General features: G+C 42.8%; 1 protein-coding gene across 1 annotated transcript in view; it reads right to left on the bottom strand.

The window, feature by feature from the left end:
• Window positions 1-19,916, bottom strand: part of MYH15 (myosin heavy chain 15) — a 145,810-nt gene that overhangs the window by 20,463 nt on the left and 105,431 nt on the right. Inside the window, exons 33-37 of the mRNA XM_087861640.1 lie at window positions 19,323-19,438; window positions 7,767-7,959; window positions 7,352-7,555; window positions 3,488-3,613; window positions 1,242-1,412 (exon numbers count right to left, since the gene is read on the bottom strand). Coding sequence (XP_087717766.1) covers window positions 1,242-1,412; window positions 3,488-3,613; window positions 7,352-7,555; window positions 7,767-7,959; window positions 19,323-19,438 — 810 coding nt within the window. The remainder of the gene's footprint in view (window positions 1-1,241; window positions 1,413-3,487; window positions 3,614-7,351; window positions 7,556-7,766; window positions 7,960-19,322; window positions 19,439-19,916) is intronic.

Raw genomic sequence — 19,916 nt, 5'->3', positions numbered from 1 at the left:
TGCTGATCTTTTTTCTTTTGTCCTTAGATGTACTCCGTGAGGGATGCACAAAGCACTATGTTTAAAAGTCACTGGGAATAATTCTTCTGTGTGTTTTATGCCCCCCAACTTGATACACAGTCAGCTTCAGTTGTTTCCATTTGTGTTAACATTTTAGGGATTGATTTGTTTTATTCTGCTCTTTGGTTTAAACTTGTTTTTTAATTTTGAAGCATGTAAATGTTTTATATGATTTTGCAATCAAAACAACGGCATGAGGTTCATTCAGAAGGTCTCAGCTTCATCTCCGTGTTCTCCTCCTATGGGTAGCTATTTTTATTAGTTTTTGTCTAATCTTGTCACCCCTTCTTTTTGAAAACACAAGCAAATGTGTATGTGCACCTGTCTTCTAGATTTCCCCTGCTCTTGCACAAAAGCTTGTAGACTCTGTTACCTGTGCCTGTTATCATCACTGTACCGCTAGATGGGATCTCCAGAACCTACCACGGAACTCTGCCTCACTCCTTCTTAATCAGCATGAGTGGCTGGAGGTACTGCGGATGTGCACTGGAATTCTCCTGTATGAATACAACATAAATGCGCAAAAGCAATACCGTATTTTTCAGGGGCCCTTCTGAACCATCAAGTCCCAGTCAGGTATTCTTCCTATCCTTCTAGCATTTGTCACCCAACTTGTACATATCCACTGAAATCGATTCAATAGTTTTAAATACCCTATTTTCAAGAGAGACCTTCCTATTTGTTGTTAAACTCCCCGAGGGCAGGTGCTATATCGTTGCTGTCAGTCCTTCCTATATCTTCACTAAGCATTTCTTGATCCTTGATTTAGTTGTTTCCCTGCCACTTTCCCTGACCTGACAGATAAAAAATGGGCCTTCTCTGCAGAGGCAATAGCAAGAACAAAGGCACAGAAGCAAGACTGCGTGGGTGCACCTGGAAATAGCAGGTAACCCTGTCTGTGGGGAGCCCGGAGTTGGTGTGGCTGAACGGGAGAAGATGCATTCTCACCTCGCAGGAAGAGGGAAGGCAGAGTTAATCCAGTCCAAGAAAAGTATTGGTTGATGGCCCAAGGTCAAGCAAGAATGAATGACCACATTGAGACCTGACACTCTCAGTGATCTAGAAGTACTAAAAGCAGAAGTGATGAGAGAGATAGGGAACATTTGGAGCCATATTCCAGGACAATAAGGCCTTGAATTGGGAGTCGTCATGGCCCCATGATGACCCATGCAAACACCTACCCTCGATTCTAGTTTCTGGATTTGCTTTCTATTCCCCATCACGGCCCTCTGTTCAGCTTCATCCAGCCTTTTTTGTAAGTCTTTAATGGTCTGCTCCATGTTCTTTCTCATCCTCTCCAAGTGGGCATTGGTGTCTTGCTCCTTCTTCAGTTCTTCTGATATGTTTGCTGACTAAAACAGGAAGAAAGGAGCTGAGATGAGCTGGCAGCCAACTGACCTTCACATTTCCACCCATGATCTTCAGGTCATGCTCTGACTAGATGTCATGCCTTCCTCTGTGTATTAATCTCCCACTGCTCTGTCCCTCACCCAGGCCACCCTCGAGTTTGTTAACAATATGGCAATCAAGAGGACATCAGCTACCAGTGAAGCTGGGGTGAGGGGGAGCAGAAACAGACCAGAGATGAAGGGCTGCGTGAACATTGCACAACACCTGTATCGAAAGAAAGCTGACCAACTGAAGCAACAGCTTTGAACGGACTAAAACCCAGGACATGTCCTGTAATATCATGTACCAGGACAAGTATGGAAGGGTGCCTACGAAAATCTTTCACATCTCACTCTGATAATTCTGTGATTCACAACAGCAAACAAGTTTAGGCTCCAGGAATTTGGCAGCTACACGTGCTTTCAGTGCCAATAATCTGGCACAAGGAAGGTTCATTCTTGTTTGTGAAGCCTGCTCTTGGCTTTGGCTATGTGTACAAGGGCTTGATGTCTCGACAAAATTATTAAGAACTGGTTCATGAATCTCTCAGTGCATTTAATGTAAGAACACTGTCCTCCCAGCCAAAGCTTCTCTGTCTATCAGGTTACCAACCATCTGTATAATTTAAGTGTGAGACGTCTGTGCAGATGGTGAGGGCAGAGAATGAATTATGGAGGCAACTCTGGGTTCTGCTATGTGGGGCTGGGACTCAGAGCTGAACTATTAGAGAACCGGAAGGTGGGGGAAGAGGTAGTGAGTTCATTTTTCAACATTGTCAAGAAAGTCTTATAAAGGCACGCTAGAGCAGAGAGTCTTCATAATGTGTGACTGCATACATTTCCCAAGCTGGAGTAGACACTCTTTTTATTCCATTCTATGTGGATTTTCATAAATGTTAGCGTATTATTTTTCCCTTGGCCATCAAACATTTTCAAGCTTTCGCACACCTCTTTTCCATCACAGAGCAGAAATGTCTGCATTGTTACAAAATGGCTGAGTGATAGGCACGCTTCTCTCTTCTTAGAGAGGGCTGGGTTCTACAGTGACCTGGTGTCCAGGATTTGGTGCAAAGGTTTTGTTTAGCTCCTCAACTGACAAATAACCCAGGCAAATACAGATACAAGCTCTTCCCCTGTTTTGCATTTGAAAATGACTGATATAAAATCTAATTAAATGTCTTGTCTCCGCAGTTCCCATACCCCTTTCCTCAAGAGGACCAGCGGAGTCAGGGCTGCGGCTCAGAGCTGGGCTTTGATGGACCACACAGAGTGTCCTGATGGGGATGGAGTGAGTGGAGGCTGCGGTTAAGTGCACACTCTGCTCAGCAAGCCTGGGACCTGCAAGGTCCTCCACCTCCCTCCGCTAATTTTTCTGCTGAGTGTTACCTTCTGCTTGCTGTGCCCTTTGAGAGAAGGGCCGCATCTGCCCACAGGGGGTGCCCAGTGGTGGCCCTTCTTCAGTTCCCGCAGAGCTTCAGAAAAGACTGGCTGCCAGTGCTGAGCTTAGCGCCATTTAGGAAGAGCACCCCCATCAACAATTTTAAACTTGCAAATAAAGAAGGTACACCAGCCCCGAAACCCTTCTTTACCAACCTGATTGTGCTACTCAAACAATAGTACGGGTTGTAAGAAATAAGTGAAATAAGCTTTCTTTCTAGATCATCATCATCAAACCATTACAGATACGAGGAAAATAGCTCTTTGTAGGAACATACAGGAAGAATTGTTTCTAGACTCTAGATGTATTGATCCACAAGTGGAAAGTGGCCTAACTTAGAAAAAAAAACACCTCTTGCTTTCATAAGGTTTTGCTTATAGCAATTCAACTGCTCCTTTTTATTGTCTGAGTAGGTTGGAAGGGAGGAGCTAGTTGGCCTAATTTTTCAAAATGGGAACAGAGAGGCAGAGGGGTCAGCTAATCTCCTGGCTGTATGGAGAATCAATGGAATTCTTTTTGGCTGCAGAGCTGCCTCTGCCCCTTGGCTACTGCTCTGGTCAACTCTGGAAGACAGGAGTGAGCGAGCAGTTAATGGACCCACCTCGGTGGCCGCCTTCTTGGCCTTCTCTTCTGCATTTTGACATCTTTGCGCTGCCTCTTCGGCTTCTTTCTGCATCCTGGCAACATTGACCTCCAGTTTCTTCTTCCGGCTGAGGAGGCTAGTGTTCTAAAGCAAAGCAGCACGCTCATCAGGCAAGTTGAGGCCCGTGATGCAAAAGCAAGCTGGTCGGTTGAGGACACGCAAGGGGAATGGGCTAGGGCTAGCAGCGAGCTCTGTTCTCGGCAGCCACAGTCAGCAAAGCTGTCCTTCCAACTGCGGGAGGCCACACTAGAAAACTCCCCTTTGCCAACAAAGGCATCTTTGAATGGAAGGTATTTCATCTGTTAGAGGTTCCATATTAAAGAGATAGTTTGTCTGAATAAGAAAGTAGAAATGGATGCAGATAATCTACAAACCCCAAATATGTGTTTGGTTTTCCACTTGTTGAGGAAAATGGTTTTCTGCCTTTGTTCTTTGATGTGGTAGAAGGAAGTGCTCCAGGGCACAGGTCAAGGTCAGCTGCAGACGTCTGGGGAGAGGGGGTGGGGGTAGATAGTTTCCCTCATGCTGCTCCAGGAAAAACAAAAACAAGCCCCCACTTCCTTTTTATCTACCTCCCTTTCTATCTGACTCTGCAGTGAGGAGGCGGGAAGTGTCGCTCAGAGGAGCCTCATCCCCCAGCCCTTAGGAACCCTCTACCCTGTGGGAGGGTGTCAGGGGTTCTGTGGCTGGTACTGCCCTAATTCTTTCTTCCCTGGGTTGTGACACTAGAGGCTGAGGCTCCTTTTGCTGCTATTTGGTCCATATTTGAAGCACAGCTTTTCTGAGGGTGTGAAACCTTAGCGCAGAGAATGTAATATAAAAAGCACAGGGTCCTATTATAGATTTCTTTTCATTGTCCTTTCACTTTTCTCTAGCTAGTTCCTCTCTTGGCAGCAGGACCGTACCTTGGAAATAGATACCCTAGCCTCACAGGTTCTGCCCTGCTTCCTCGATGGCGAGAAGTATCTTCAGCAAGGCTACCATGCTCCATCCTCACAGAGAGCTGGGTTCCATGCTCCCCAGCCCGGGATTTTCCCTGGTGGTGATGCTGTTGAGGATGAATGTATTTTACTGGATATTTTCTGGATGCTCACTGCACATAACTCCATAGAAACTTTTTCTTTGTAAAGGAGGGCATGAATATAAATGCCGACTTGTTTATACATGGAATCATTTAAAATCTGCTAGGAAGATATTGGTCAAAACATTTTCAAGCTGAATGACTCTAATTGGTTCTTTTGGGGAGGAGGGGGGTTAGGAGATATTGTGCAAGGGGGCAATCCAGATTGTCACAGCTCAGGTTTGAAAAAGAACACATGTAATCAGCCAAGGACGAGTTTGGCCTTGTATGTTTATTCTAGGCTCAAGAGGTCTGGGAATGCAGAAGAGACTAAGAAGGTTCCATAAAAGGTTCATTATGTTATCAAAAGATTGACAGCATTCTATTAATTGCAAGGTGCCCCCACATGATTAATGTTGGGGAGAGGTCCTTGTGAGCAATGCAGTATCGCCTAGTTGTGCTGGTCAAAGGGACCAGCAGTGTCCCCTGAGAATTCATTTGATTCCTGGGTCCCACTAGAGATTCTGATTCAGTAGGAGACCTGACATTTGCATTTTGGTGTTAGTTTCTGTTGTACACCTAAAGTGTTAGAAACTCTGCCCTAGAGATCACGTTTCCATGGCCTAATTTTCTTTTTTGGTTTTTCAAATTCATATCCTCCCTGTGTCTGCTTTTTCTCTGGTTGATGTGCTGAGCTCTCTCTAGGCTGGTGGGTTTTCATCATATTGGGACCCACTGGTGCATTATCAGTTATAATATGCATGGCAAATGATTTATTACCAATAGGTATTAAGTACTACAGATAGATGATTACTTTTTAAAAATTCAATATCCTACTTTATACAAATCCTGCTCATTGTATTTAGATAAGCTTTCCTGAGAGAGAAAGAAAATGTTGAAGTGAGTTAGCCTGCCGGGAATTATGCATAACACACAGCCTATTTGTTCCATGTCACATGATATCTAAATAGGGTTGTGTCATGCACAATGTTTTGATGGACACAAAAGTCAAACTGTAGGCGCTAACTAATTTCAATGCCTTCCAGCTGGTACATCTCTGGCTGATCCTTCCCTTTTTCCAGTATTTCTAGGTGGGGGCACAACCGGCATTCTGGGAGGGGCAATTCTTTGAGAAGTAGGATTATCCTGCACCTAGCCAAGTATTCGTATCTCTGAACTCTGCCCACGAAATGTCAGTGGCTCTCTCCAGTCACTGTGGCAACCAGAATGATCCCAGACGTTTCTAAATACCCCAAATATGGCAGTTCTGCCTATAGCTGTTTTAATCCACCCTTCATAGCAATCACCAGAGTCAACTTCCTAAAATGAAAATCTGATCATTTCACTCTGGGCTACTCAAAATTCTTCAGTGGATCCCCGTTAGCTGCAAGTCAGAATTCAAGCTGCATCAGTCTCAGACTCAAGGTTCCTGGGGACCTGGCTCTCCCTGCTCTCAGCATCATTTCTCTGATCTCCCCCACCATGTTCGAGTGAGGGTAACAATTTCCCTCAATAACCCAAATCTCCTCCTCCTTCATGCTTCCGTCGTTGGTTTCACACTCCACTTAAGCATATCGCGCCCCTAGCTAGGTCTAGGGCTGTCAGGGAAGGCGTTCTGTAGGGGTGTGCTTGCTCTGACACCACACTCCAGCAGTGCGCTGCAGTTCCTCGCGTGGGTCTCCACCTTTTTCTGGGACAATGGAGACATTCTGCATGTATACCATGTATACCTGTCAGGTTATGGTGAGTGCCCTATAAATGTTGAATGATCCATTTACTATACACATTGGTCCTAGCCACAATGGTTTCTCCTGATCCTATGAGAATGGCAAACGATCTAAGAATTCTTGCTTCATGTCGCTTATATAACCTTCCATGAGATACCAGAGTCCTGACAGCTCATCAAATCTGTCAGCAGCCACTTAGAATTGTTAGAAATCTCCTGGCTCTGAGGCAGGAACATTTTTTTTAAATCCTGGGATGCTGGGAGAGTGTGTGGCTTGGAGGGAACAGGAGAAGCAGGCAAGTGGCTCTGGTACACTAGGGAATGTTCGTGTCTCTCCAAAATCTTGGCTATCAATGCTCTGAGAGTCCATTCTTTTGGACTTAGTATTATGGGTTATATTGTGTCCCTGCCAAAAGAGATATAATGAAGTCCTAACCCCAGATCTCTGAACGTGACCTTATTTGGAAATAGAGCCTTTACAGAGGGAATCAAGTTAAAAATGAGATCACTAGGAGGTGTCCAAATACAATATGACTGATGTCCTTATAAAAAAGGGAAATTTAGACACAAATACTAACAGAGGAAAGATGGTATTAAGACACAGAGAGAGAATGTCATGAGAAGGCAGAGGATTGAAATGACGCAGCTATAAGTTAACGAGCACCAAAGATCGCCAACAAACCACCAGAAGCTAGAAAAAGGCAAGGAAGGATTGACCTACAAGATTCAGAGGGAGCATGGCCCAGCTGACACCTTAGTTTCACTCATCTAGTCTTCACTACTGTGAAAGAATCGATTCTGCTGTTTTAAGCCATCCAGTTTGTGGCCCTGGGTTGTAACAGCTCTAGGAAACTAATACATCTGGGAATGAATGAAGAGCGTGCCCACTGCTCTGCTGCAAAGACTTCATCTAGCCTCATATGCCATGCCCACGGCATGACGTGGCAACCATGTATGGTCCAAGGGTGAAGAGTAGGTGGAAACCATGGTCTTCACACAGTTGACACAGCTAATCGGAAGAGTTTATGGGCCTCACCTGGGTATGGAAAAGATTGATTCTCTCTGTGGCCTGCAGGAGCTCTTCCTCTGCCAGCCTGCGCCCGCATTCTGTCTGCTTATACAAGGACCTCAGTTCCTCTAGCTCAGACTGGAGAAGAGAGTTGTGCCTCTCAGCCATAGCCACCTGCTCCTTCAGCTCACTGTTCAGGTGTGTGCTGTCATCTAGCTGCACCCGAAGGTCCTGCGAGAGAAAACATGGGCCCGGGGCACAGATCGTCTGAGTTGGGATATGGGACATGCACCTGCATGCATGCTCTGAGCAAAGCTCCACCAATTTAAATGTAAGTACGTTCCTGCTCTCTTGAAGGATTAGATCTGTTGCCCTTACTTTTATTGCTCCACACAATCTGTCTCTTGTTTATTCCCTGCCCGCATATTACAATCTGAAATACCTTGACCTGAGTCTGAAGCTGGCCCAGGGATTTGGTTGCCTCTGACACCTGCCGGTTGGCAGAGTTAAGCTGGAGTTCCATCTCGCTGAGGTCCCCTTCCACATTCTTCTTCAGCCGGGTCACCTCAATTCTGCTTCTAGTTTCAGAATCCAGACTAGACTGCAGGGAGTCAATAGCACATTGCTGGTTCCTCCTAATTTTAGAAAAACATTCAGGGGAAAAAATCATGCACCCAAATTAAGAAAGGTTACCTGCTGTGTACATAATAGTTTAGGAAACAGAAAACAATTAAAATTCAAGAAAAATTCTGGGTAATTAACAAAATAAGTCTAAGGGGTTGTCATTGTGAAAACATAGAGGTTGGGGCACCTGGGTGGCTCAGTCGGTTAGGCGGCCAACTCTTGATTTCAGCTCAAGTCATGATCTCAGGGTTCTGGGATCAAGCCCTGCATCCAGCTCTGCACTCACTGGGGGGAGTCTGCTTGAGATTCTCTTTCTTCCTTTCCCTCTGCCCCTCGCCACACTTGCAAGCTCACTCATGTTCTCTCTCTCTCTCTCAAATAAATAAATAAATCTTAAAAAAAAAATGGAGGTTGGAGGGTTAGGTTAATGAAGGTTAATGAGCATTATAACAGATTAAGATTCCTAGGACAACTTCCCACAAGAATCAAGGAAAGTACCAGAATCTTTGTGAGGTTCCAGTGGGGTAGCCTTAGCCTTATCTAAGATGCCCTAAAGGACAGCATAGGGCAAACGCCTGGATTTCCTAGAGTGGCTAAGGAAAAAGGAAGGATGCTCTTCCTGACAGCCATAATATTTAAATACTTTCAATGATGAAACATGTCTGAACAAGGCCAGAAAGAGCCATCCAGGCCAAAGTCTCAAGGACCAGCAATACTACTCTAATGGCCTGTGGATGCTTAGCTCTTCTATAATAGGATGGTTATCTTTCTCTAGGAGTTGGAGTCCAGTCAAGGGTAGGCTGAGAAAACAAACTGCTGGGTAAGGATTGAGTTGCTTCAATATTCCTTCCTAACAACAAAGCCCTATGCTGAAACTGTGTGTGCAAAGAGACAGAAGTTTAGACAATGGATGTGTGTTCAGGAAAGCAATGAAAAAATCTGAGGAACTCATGACAATCATTTCCCAGGCTTCTTGCATTAGTTTGGGACTATGTGACTGAATCCTGGCCACTGGATTATGTGTAGAAATATTTCCAGGCCTTGCCTATACAACATTTTCACTTGTATGGTCACTCCCCTTTTTCTCATCTATGGCAAATTTGGTGGCCACATATGGAAGTTTTTGGCACCACAAGGAAGGAAGGAACCTAGGGTTTTTTTTTTTTTTTTTTAAGATTTTATTTGTTTGACAAAGAGAGAGACAGCCAGTGAGAGAGGGAACACAAGCAGGAGGAGTGGGAGAGGAAGAAGCAGGCTCCCAGCTGAGCAGGGAGCCCAATGTGGGGCTCAATCCCAGGATCCTGAGATCACTCCCTGAGCTAAGGCAGACGCTTAAAGACTGAGCCACCCAGGCGCTCCAAGTCATAAATGAATGACTTTGAAGAATAGTGGCTCACTCTCTAGCCTGGCCTACACTGGACATGGACATAAAACAAAGACGAACTTTGATAGTTTTAAGTCATCAAGATTTGGTGTTTGTGAGCCAGGACAAGTTAACTGCTATAACGAACATATGCCCTGTTAGACTTACCCCATGAAACAGGACTTAGTGCTGGATAGACAAGACAGAGGTGGGAAGAGCCTTCCTATTCTTCATCACAGAGCCCATTATCACAAATAGAAAGAATGTTCTCATCTTGGATCAGAATTAGGTCTGCAATGAAAATGTCACTGAATCTGTGTCCTGAGCTCTGAGGCCAATGGGTAGGAGTGTGGTTAGAGTTTTCAATTAGATGACAGGGGGAGAGGCCACTTGTCATGACTACCTTTCTCCCCATTGCTGGGAGGAAGTCTCACAAGTAGTTATGGAAATGTATGGGAGAATGTAAAGCCCAGAGTTAGCACCTCTCCTCTGCTAACCCCATGTCCCTGCACCCCACAGGTTGAGGTCAGCCTCTAATGCCTATTCTTATGTCCTGGGCTTCTGTTCAGCTTCCAGATCAGAATCCTACAGGGATGCCAGTACTTAAAGTTAACAGAGACTTTTATGACTGACTATGTACCTCCCCATTCATATCTTGAAGCCCTACCCTGTGATTAAGGTAAAACGAGGCTGTTGGGTGGGGCCTAATTCAATCTGATTTGTGTCCCTATAAAAAGAGAAAATTCTGACACACACAAACACGCCAGGGATGCACACACACAGAAGAAAGACCATGTGAGGACACGACAGGAGGGTGGCCATCTGCAAGCCAAGGAGAGGCCTCAGGGGAAACCAAACTTGCCAATACCTTGATTTTGGACTTGCAGCTTCCAGAACTGTGAGAAAATAAATTTATGCATTTAAGCCACTCAGTCTGCATTTCATTATGGCAGCCCAAGCAGACTTACACAGGGACTCACATTCTCAACAACACTAGAAGCTTTAAGACACTTCTTTGTTTTACACTGAGGAAACTAATTTTTGCCACAGCTGACTCTCCTTATGCAGGAACACTAAAGCATTCCTAGTTTGGTGTCAAAATCCTCTGCACAGAGATCCATTCTACTTAAGCAATGTTTCAAACTGTATTTTTCTACAGTTGTTTATGATTCTTCATGAGAGCCTGCAGACAGTAGAAATTGCTGTGGTTTGAGAGGCTTGGGTAGGTTACAGGCCCAGAGAATGGCCTCTACACGATCAATACATTTCATGTATAGTTATGTTTCAAAATGAAAATTCCTCCAAGTACCTTAAAAAAAAATGAAGCATTCAGGACCAGAACACTATAGTAAGAAGTTCTGCCCCTCACCCCCAGAAATGTGGAAGACAATTTGAAAAGGGAAACCAAATGTAAACAAACAAACAAAAAACAGTATAAAAACTTAAAACTTAAGGAAAGAAACCATCAATAAAACAAAAAGGCAACCTACTGAATAGGAAAAGATATTTGCAAGCAATATAACCAGTAAGTGATTAAGATCCAAAATATATAAAGAACTTACACAACTCAACACCAAAAATAATAATGACAATAATCTGATTAAAAACGGGCAAAAGACATGAACAGACATGTCTCCAAAGAAGACATACAGATGGCCAACAGACGCAAAAACAGATGCTCAACATCACTCATCGTCAGAGAAATGCAAATTAAAACCACAATGAGATAGTACCTCACCTGTGAGAATGGCTAAACTCAAAAACAGAAATAATAAGTGTTGGTGAGGATGTGGAGAAAAAAGAACCCTCATGCACTGTTGGTGGGAATGCAAATTTGTGCAGTCACTATGAGAAACAGTATAGACATTCTTCAAAAAATAAAAAATAGAATTACCATATGATCCAGTAATTGTACTACTGGATATTTATCCAAAGAAAACAAAAACTCTAATTCAAAAAGATATATGCACCCCTGTGTTTATTGCAGCAGTATTTACAATAGCCATGATATGGAAGCAACCCAAGTGTCCATCGATAGATGAACGGATTAAGAAGATGTGGTACAGACTTCCAGGGGAGATAGTGGAGTAGGAGGACCCTAAGTTAACCTCATCCCATGGATACAACTAGATAACACCACATCAGTGTAAATAAACCAGAAAACAACACACAGACTGGCAGAACTGACTCTCCACAGGTGAAAGTAGAGAAAAGACCACATAGAAGAGAGTAGGAAGGGTGGAGACATGGTTGGGGCCTCAATGGACCCATGGGATTGTTCACAGTAGTGAGGAACATAGAGATGAGGGAATAGACCCTCACACCAAGCACCCCAGGCATGAGGAACCTGCATGGGAAAGACAAATTCCCATAACATTTGGCTTTGAAAACCAGAGGGGCCTGGCTTCATGAGTTCTTACAATTGGGCTTAGTATCTGAAACTTTAAAAATCAGTGGATGGGTTCTGGGAGAGCAATGGAAAACTGAACCCCATCCTTAAAGAGACTGCATGACAAAAAGCCCCTCAAACATAAAGAATAGAAGCAGCAGTTTGAAAAACACCTGGGCATCCAAATCGGCAAGGAAGAAGTCAAACATTCACAATTTGCAGATGATATGATACTCTATGTAGAAAACCCAAAAGACTCCACCAAATATTACTAGAACTAATACATGAATTTAGCAAAGTTGCAGGATATAAAATCAATGTGCGGAAACCTGTTGCATTTCTATATACCGATAATGAAGCAGCAGAAAAGGAAACCAAGGAATCGATCCCATTTGCAATTGCACCCAAAACAATAGGATACCTAGGAATACCTAACTAAAGAGGTAAATACCTAACTAAAGAGGTAAAAGATCTATACTCTGAAAACTATAGAACACTTATGAAAGAAATTGAAGAGGACACAAAAAAATGGAAGAGTATTCCATGCTCATGGATTGGAAGAACAAATATTGTTAAAATATCTATATTACCCAAAGCAATCTACACATTTAATTCAATCCCCATCAAAATACCACCAACATTTTTCACAGAACTAGAACAATCAATCCTAAAATTTGTATGGAACCACAGAAGACCCCGAATAGCCAAAGCAGTTCTGAAAAAGAAAAATAAAATTGGAGGCATCATAGTTCTGGATTTCAAGCTGTATCACAAAGCTGTAGTCATCAAGACAGTATGGTACTGGCACAAAAACAGACACAAAGATCAATGAAATAGAATGGAGAAACCAGAAATGGACCCACAACTTTATGGTCGACTACTCTTTGACAAAGGAGGAAAGAATATCCACTGGAAAAAAAGTCTCTTCAATAAATCGTGTTGGGAAAACTGGACAGCAACTTGCAGAAAAATGAAACTGGTCTACTTTCTTCGCCATACACAAAAATAAACTCAAAATGTTTGAAAGACCTAAATGTGAGACAGGAAACCATCAAAACCCTAGAGGAGAACACAGGCAGCAACCTCTTTGACATTGTCTGTAGCAACTTCTTACTAGACACATCACTGGAAGCAAGGGAAACAAAGGAAACATGAACTATTGGGACTTCGTCAAGATAAAACGAGCAAAAGCAACAATCCACAAAAACTAAGAGGCAGCCTACTGAATGGGAGAAGATATTTGCAAATGACATATCTGATAAACGTTGAGTATCTAGGATCTTTCATAAAGAACTTATCAAACTCAACACCCAAAGAACAAATAACCCAGTTAAGAAATGGGCAGAAGACATGAATAGACACTTTTGCAAAGAAGACATCCAGATGGCCAACAGACACATGAAAAGATGCTCAAGGTCACTCATCGTCACGGAAATACAAATCAAACCCACAATGAGATATCACCTCATACCTGTCAGAATGGCTAAAATTAACAACACAAGAAACAACAGGTGTTGGTGAGGATGCAGAGAAAGGGGAACACTCTTGTACTGTTGATGGGAATGCAAAGTGGTGTAGCCACTCTGGAGAACAGTTTGGAGGTTCCTCAAAAAGTTAAAAATAGAGCTATTCTATGATCCAGAAATTGCACTACTAGGTACTTACCCCAAGGATACAAAAATACAGATTCAAAGGGGTACATGCACCCCAATGTTTATAATAACAGCATTATCAACAATAGCCAAACTATGGAGAGAGCTCAAATGTCCATTGACTGAGAATGGATAAAGAAGATGTGGTGTGTATATATATATATGCAATGGGATATTACTCAGCCATCAAAAAAATGAAATCTTGCCATTTGCAACAACGTGGATGGAGCTAGAGTGTATTATGCTAAGTGAAATAAGTTAGTCAGAGAAAGATAAATACCATATGATCTCACTCGTATGTGGAATTTAAGAAAGAAAACAGATGAACATATGGGAAGGGGTAAAAAATGAGAGAGGGAAACAACCCATAAAAGACTCTTAACAATAAAGAACAAACTGAGGGTTGATGGAGGGAGGTGGGTGGGGGATGGGCATTTCCATACACTAATAATTAATTGAGTAATTAAGAAAAAAATCCCATTTACACAATTGTACCAAAATAATAAAATACCTAGGAATAAACTTACCCAAGGAGGTGAAAGACCTGTACTCTGAAAACTATTGAAGATGACACAAACAAATGGAAAGATATTCCATGCTCATGGATTGGAAGAACAAATATTGTTAACATGTCCAGACTAGCCAAAGTAATCTATAGATTTAAGGCAATTCCTATCAAAATACTAGCAGCATTTTTCACAGAACTAGAATAATCCTAAAATTTGTATGAAACCACAAAAGGCCCTGAAGAGCCAAAGCAATCCTGAAAAGGAACAAAACTGGACGTATCACAGTCCCAGATATCAAGATAGACTACAAAGCCATAGTAATCAAAACAGTATGGTACTGGCACGAAAACAGACACATCAATCAACAGAACAGAATAGAGAGCCCAGAAATAACCCATGATTATATGGTCAGTTGAACTGTGACAAAGACGGCAAGAACATGCAATGGGAAAAAGACAGTCTCTTCAACCAGTGGTGTTGGGATAACTGGACAGCAATATGCAAAACAATGAAACTGGCCCACTTTTTTATACCATATACAAAAATAAGCTCCGAATGGATTAAAACCCTAAATGTGAGACCTGAAACCATAAAATTTCTAGAAAAGAGCACAGGTAGTAATTTCTCTTAACATTGGCTTTAGCAACATTTTTCTACATTTGTCTTCAGGCAAGGAAAACAAAAGCAAAAATCAACTATTGGGACTACCTGAAAATAAAAGGCTTTTATATAGCAAAGGAAACCATCAACAAAACTAAAAGACCACCTACTGAAGGGACATTTATGAATGACATACCAATAAAGGATTAGTATCCAAAATATTAAAGAATTTACACAACTCAACACCAAAAAACCCCAAATAATACAATTAAATAATGGGCAGAAACCATGAACAGACATTTCTCCAAAGACATCCAGACGGCCAGCAGACACATGAACAGATGCTCAACATCACTCATTGTCAGCGAGATGCAGATCGAAACCACAATGAGATACCACCTCACACCTGTCAGAATGGTTAAAATAAAAAACACAAGAAATGAATGTCGGTGAGAATGTGGAGAAAAAGGAACCCTCATACACTGTTGGCGGGAATGCAAATTGGTGCAGCCACTGTGGATAATAGTATGGAGGTTCCTCAAAAAATTAAAAATACAATTACCCTATGATCCAGTAATTCCACTACTGGTTATTTACCCAAAGAAAACAAAACCCCTAATTTGAAAAGATATATGCATCCCTGTGTTTACTGAAGCATTATTTACAAGCCAAATTATGGAAGCAGCCCAAGTGCCCATCAATAGATAAATGGATAAAGATATGGTGAGTGAGTGAGTGTGTGTGTGTGTGTGTGTGTGTAATATTACTCAGCCATAATAAAGAATGGACTCTTGTACCAATCTAGAGGGTATAATGGATGGATCTAGATGGTATAATGCTAAGTGAAATCAGTCAGGGAAAGACAAATACCATTTGATTTCACTCATATGTGGAATTTAAGAAACAAAACAAATGAACAAAGAAAAAAAGAGACAAACCAAAAAACAGACTCATAACTATGGAAAACAAACTAAGGGTTACCAGACAGGAGGTGGGTGGGGGGATGGGTGAAATAGGTGAAGGGGATTAAGAGCACACTTATCGTGATGAGCACTGAGTAATGCACAGAATTGTTGAATCATACTGTACACCCAAGACTAAGACAACACTGTATGTTACAGTTTTTAAAACTAAGAATTAAAAAAAAAACCCTCAAAGTTTGAAAAAAACCTTAGAATTAAAAAAAAAACCCTTTAAAACCTTAATGGTTTTAAATGGACAGTCAATTCAATAGGTCAGTTTTTTTCTCTTGCAATATTGTTCATCTATATCAGAGAAATGTAAGATTTTCCTTAGTTCTAATATATAGGATTTAGCTTTAAAATGATTAACAAGGTATTTTCCTAACTAAATACCATGTCTGTGTTTGAGATCCTATTTCTTAAAGACATGCTAAAATATTTTACTTAGAAACGAGAAAAGACTTAAACATATTCTTCTGGCAGAAACTCAGACAGTGAAGTCAAGTTTGATGGTGCTTATAAATTAAAACCGTGCATGAAGTTTGACACCACTGAGTTCTGAGGCACAGACCAAAGGGAAGGAAAACATGATGGAACATTACCAGATCCCCCAGGGCTATAGGCCAAAGGTGGGCAAACTAGGAGCTATGGGGCAAATCCAGCCATGTCCATTTGATTTCCTGTTGTCTATGGTTGCTTTCAAGCTACAGCTGCAAAGCTGAGACCCTATGGCCTGCAAAGCTGAAAATATTTACTACTGATGATGCTCGGGGGTTGCTAGCCCAGACTATGGCACCTTGGCATATTAAGTTTCTTAAGCTCAAGGAGTTTGAGAAAACAACAAAAGAAGGAAGATCATTCTAAACCCCTCTGCCCTTCTGCCCTGAATGCAGAAGATAAATCTCTCATGTGAAAGATAATCTCCCCCTGTAGAGAAGGAAGGGACTGGTCCTTACCACCAAAGAGGGAATTTAGGACCAAAAAGTCTTTATAAACAAACCTCGCTAATTCTTCAGCATTTACTACCCTAGCCCAAATCCCTGCGCCTTGTCAATTCTTCACAGGTTCATTGTTTCTTTGTCTAAAAGCTATAAAAGCTTTCTGCTCTGGTCTTGTCTCTGGGTCTTCATCCTTTTGTGAAGGCTCCCATGGACATGTAAAAATTCAATAACATGTGTATACTTTTGTCCTGCTACTCTGTTGTAAGTCAGTTTAATTCTTAGGATCCGCCAGAGACCCGAAAAGGGTAAGGAGGATTTTTCTCTCCCCTACACTATCTGATCCTAGACAGAAGGTTTGTTCAACCCTTCAGTAGGCGATCAAACCAAAGCAAGCTAATGCATTTTGACAGGGTAAGGAATTTCAGTGCCTCATTCCCAAAAGCTTCCCCAGCCCCTCTCTGGGTGTGTCTAGGGAGAGCTGAATACAGGACAGGTGCACCCTCGCTCGGGGCCAGTGAGAAGACACACGTTTCAACATTTCCCTGAAGATCCTGAGCTGAAGGAGGGATACAGTCAGTGGTCTCTGAAAATTCAAGATGCACCTGACCCACTTGTTTTCAATGCAGTTCTGAGTCTTCCATTAGAACTTGACTTAGGCAACAGCTATGGCCACTAGCTGACCTTCCTGCTAGCTGCCATCATTCCTCTATCTAGGATGGAGCGGACCAAAGCCAGCCACCCAAACTCCTCCTCTCCTCCCATCGGTGACTGCGTCATCACCTCCCTACCTCCAGCTATGTTCATTAGAACCCTTGTAGAAAAAAAAATCTTTTTTCAAGAAAGCCCTATCAAATCCATAAAAGTTTAGGAAGTCCCGACAAGAATAGCAGGCACAGTGTCTGGCCAACGTGAAGTGCTCAAGTATGTGTTTAACAAGTGAAACAGATGACACATACACCAGCTGCTCATACTTTTCACCACCAACAGGCCTCCAGCTCGCCCAGGATTAGTCCTCACCGAAAGGCAGCGCAAGGCGGCAGCAGACCCGTGGAACGAATCAGGCAGCTTGCAGCGCTCTCGGGGGCCCTGTCCTCCCCTCGGAGTCTCTGCTGCTTCTCAGGTCCCTTCCTGGGTCCTGCCTCACTGGCCTGCTTCCGTTTCTGTGGCCTTTCCCAAGAAGACCTAGAACCTCATCTGGCCTTCAGGCAATCTTCTCCTTGCGTTCTAGAACGTTACCTGGCTTATCCTTGATTGCTCAGAACACTCTGCTTTGCTAGGACTTCCCCCTGCCATTCTGTTCAGTTTCCTGGGGACCCCTTCGTGTCCCAGCCCTGAAGTCCGATGAAAGCAGCGGGTGAAAACCGAGGCATCCCGATACCACCCGCACTTGCACGGAGCCCTTACCCAGAAACGTCGGCGAGGGCATTTGTGATATTTTGTAAGATAGACTCGTCTCTGCTTTCCGGGCGCTACCTATTACAGTTATTATGAATCATTAACTAAACTCCTGCCGAGCTGGCCCCACCCTCCAGCCCGCCCCTTCCTTTTTCAGGCCCTTCAGGGCTCCAGGCTCGCGTTCAGTTCTTTCTTCTTCCAGCCCTGGCTGCTTGGATCTCCGGCTTCCTTCTCGCTAAGATTATTATAATTGGTGAGCGGCTCGAAGACATTCAGATGTACCTGGCGACACGCAGACTCTCTGAGGATTCATTTTTCTCAGCTAGGTTTATTAATAGGTGCAGGCTTGACGTTACCTGAAACGAGTTTTTCTAACTGCACAAAGAAATGTTCGTTTTTGTTCTTCACGGAAGGAAGTAGGGCAAATATCAAGGCCTGATGTTTTACCCTTCATCAAAAAAAACTCTTTTAGACACTGACTCAGAGCCTCTTAAGTCCACCAGAATTCATCCCCACAGTCGAGGGGAAACGTGCCAGTGAGTCCGGGCCAGGGTAACTCAAGCACACAGAGGGCCAAATGTGGCTTGATGGCCTCATTAAAAAAAAATGACCCCCATGGGAGTTTTGTCGGAATTTGGGGTACAGGAAAGAAGCCAGCTCTAGTGAATATATTAACAATTTTTTAAAAATTGTTTAACAAACATGTAGAAAGCAACTTGCCAGTCAAAACTCCGACTCAAATGATCCTCCTTGCTGACATACGGCACAGACTTAATGGAACAGATCAGATAAATAATATAATGATGGCAAATTCCATGTGTTTATAATTGTGCCTTTGATCTATACAGTGTGAAGTGCTTTGCCAACATCAGCTCACTGATCTTCCTCACCACCTTCTGTGACATGTATGGGGCTGCTTTTATCCCCTCACTTCACTGAGCCGCTAAGAAGTAGAATGTCTAAAGTCATCAGCTTGTTATGATGAAGCTAAGAAAAGATCCTGCCACCCGTGAGTCCTGTCTAGTTCAGTTTCCCGACTATTAAGACTCAGCCTCTTCACCAGGGATTCAACAAGCAGCTTAGCTCCTGGCTTCTGCCCCTCTCCCAACAGACGGCTACAGGTACAGGCAGGGGGCATGGGAAAACTTCACTCTGAGCTGACCTTAATTTTCATGCACCACATCACGGTTTTGGGTTCGTTTCCTCCACCATTCAGCATTATCAGTCAGCTTCTCGAATGCCCGAGAAAGAGACTGGGCAGTGCCCCCAGTCCTTGTGCGTATAGTTGTGCTTTTGTTGTTGTGTTATCTGGAGTCTCTATGAGAACAGAAGCTGCTCAAGTATGAGAAAATCATAAAAACAGACAGTAATTGCACAGCGGTGTGCCTTTATATTAACAGTGCTGAGCTCGCCGCCGGAAAGACGCTGGCCTGCGGGGAGACTGGCTAAGCTTCTTTGGGTGCGTTCCAACAGAGGCCATAAAGGCGGCCAGATACAGCCTGTTCTGCTCAGTCAAGGATTCTGGAGTATGCAAATGTTGCTCATCAGAATAACCTTAGTTACCTAAAATTTTCTATTTCTTCATTTTTCTCTGAAAGCTTTCTTTCAAGTTCTGCTTTAGCCTCCAAGAGTTCAAGCTGGAAGCGAAGAATCTTGCTTTCATTACGTTCCAGAGCTCCCTGAAATACATAAATTAGAAGTACTAAGTTAAATCTACTTTTTGGACACAAAATTTTATTTCCCCCCAAATGTGTGTCACTATCGTAGCTCTCTCTGCAGTCGCTGGGAGAGCTCTAAGTTCAAATCAGGTCCCTGAAGATTGGAACAGGATGAGAGACAAGTGACTGCTTTTGTTTGTCATGTCACTTACAGCTTTGACATCCCCGGGGCTCTCTGCTGTCGTGCAGGAACTAGAATTCTAAAGCATTTTTTAAAATAGAAAATTTCAATCTTGTCTGTGACTATATTTAAACTTCTTAATTTATTACTCTTGACTTTGCTTAATATAGTTCATCTTCAGGATGAATCAATAAATGGATCAAAGCTAGAACAAGGAAAGTGATAACTCCTACTTGGAATCTTTCATTTAATTCTGGGCATCACAGAGGAATACAGAAAAAGTTGAAAGCATTCAGAGAGCAGGAAACAGGCTAGTAT

The sequence above is a fragment of the Ursus americanus genome, chromosome 4, assembly GCF_024610735.1.
Source record: "Ursus americanus isolate L20-20 chromosome 4, mUrsAme1.1.p, whole genome shotgun sequence".
Lineage (NCBI taxonomy): Eukaryota > Metazoa > Chordata > Mammalia > Carnivora > Ursidae > Ursus > Ursus americanus.
Note: the sequence above shows the minus strand (reverse complement) of the source record. Positions and strands in the feature narration are given on the sequence as shown.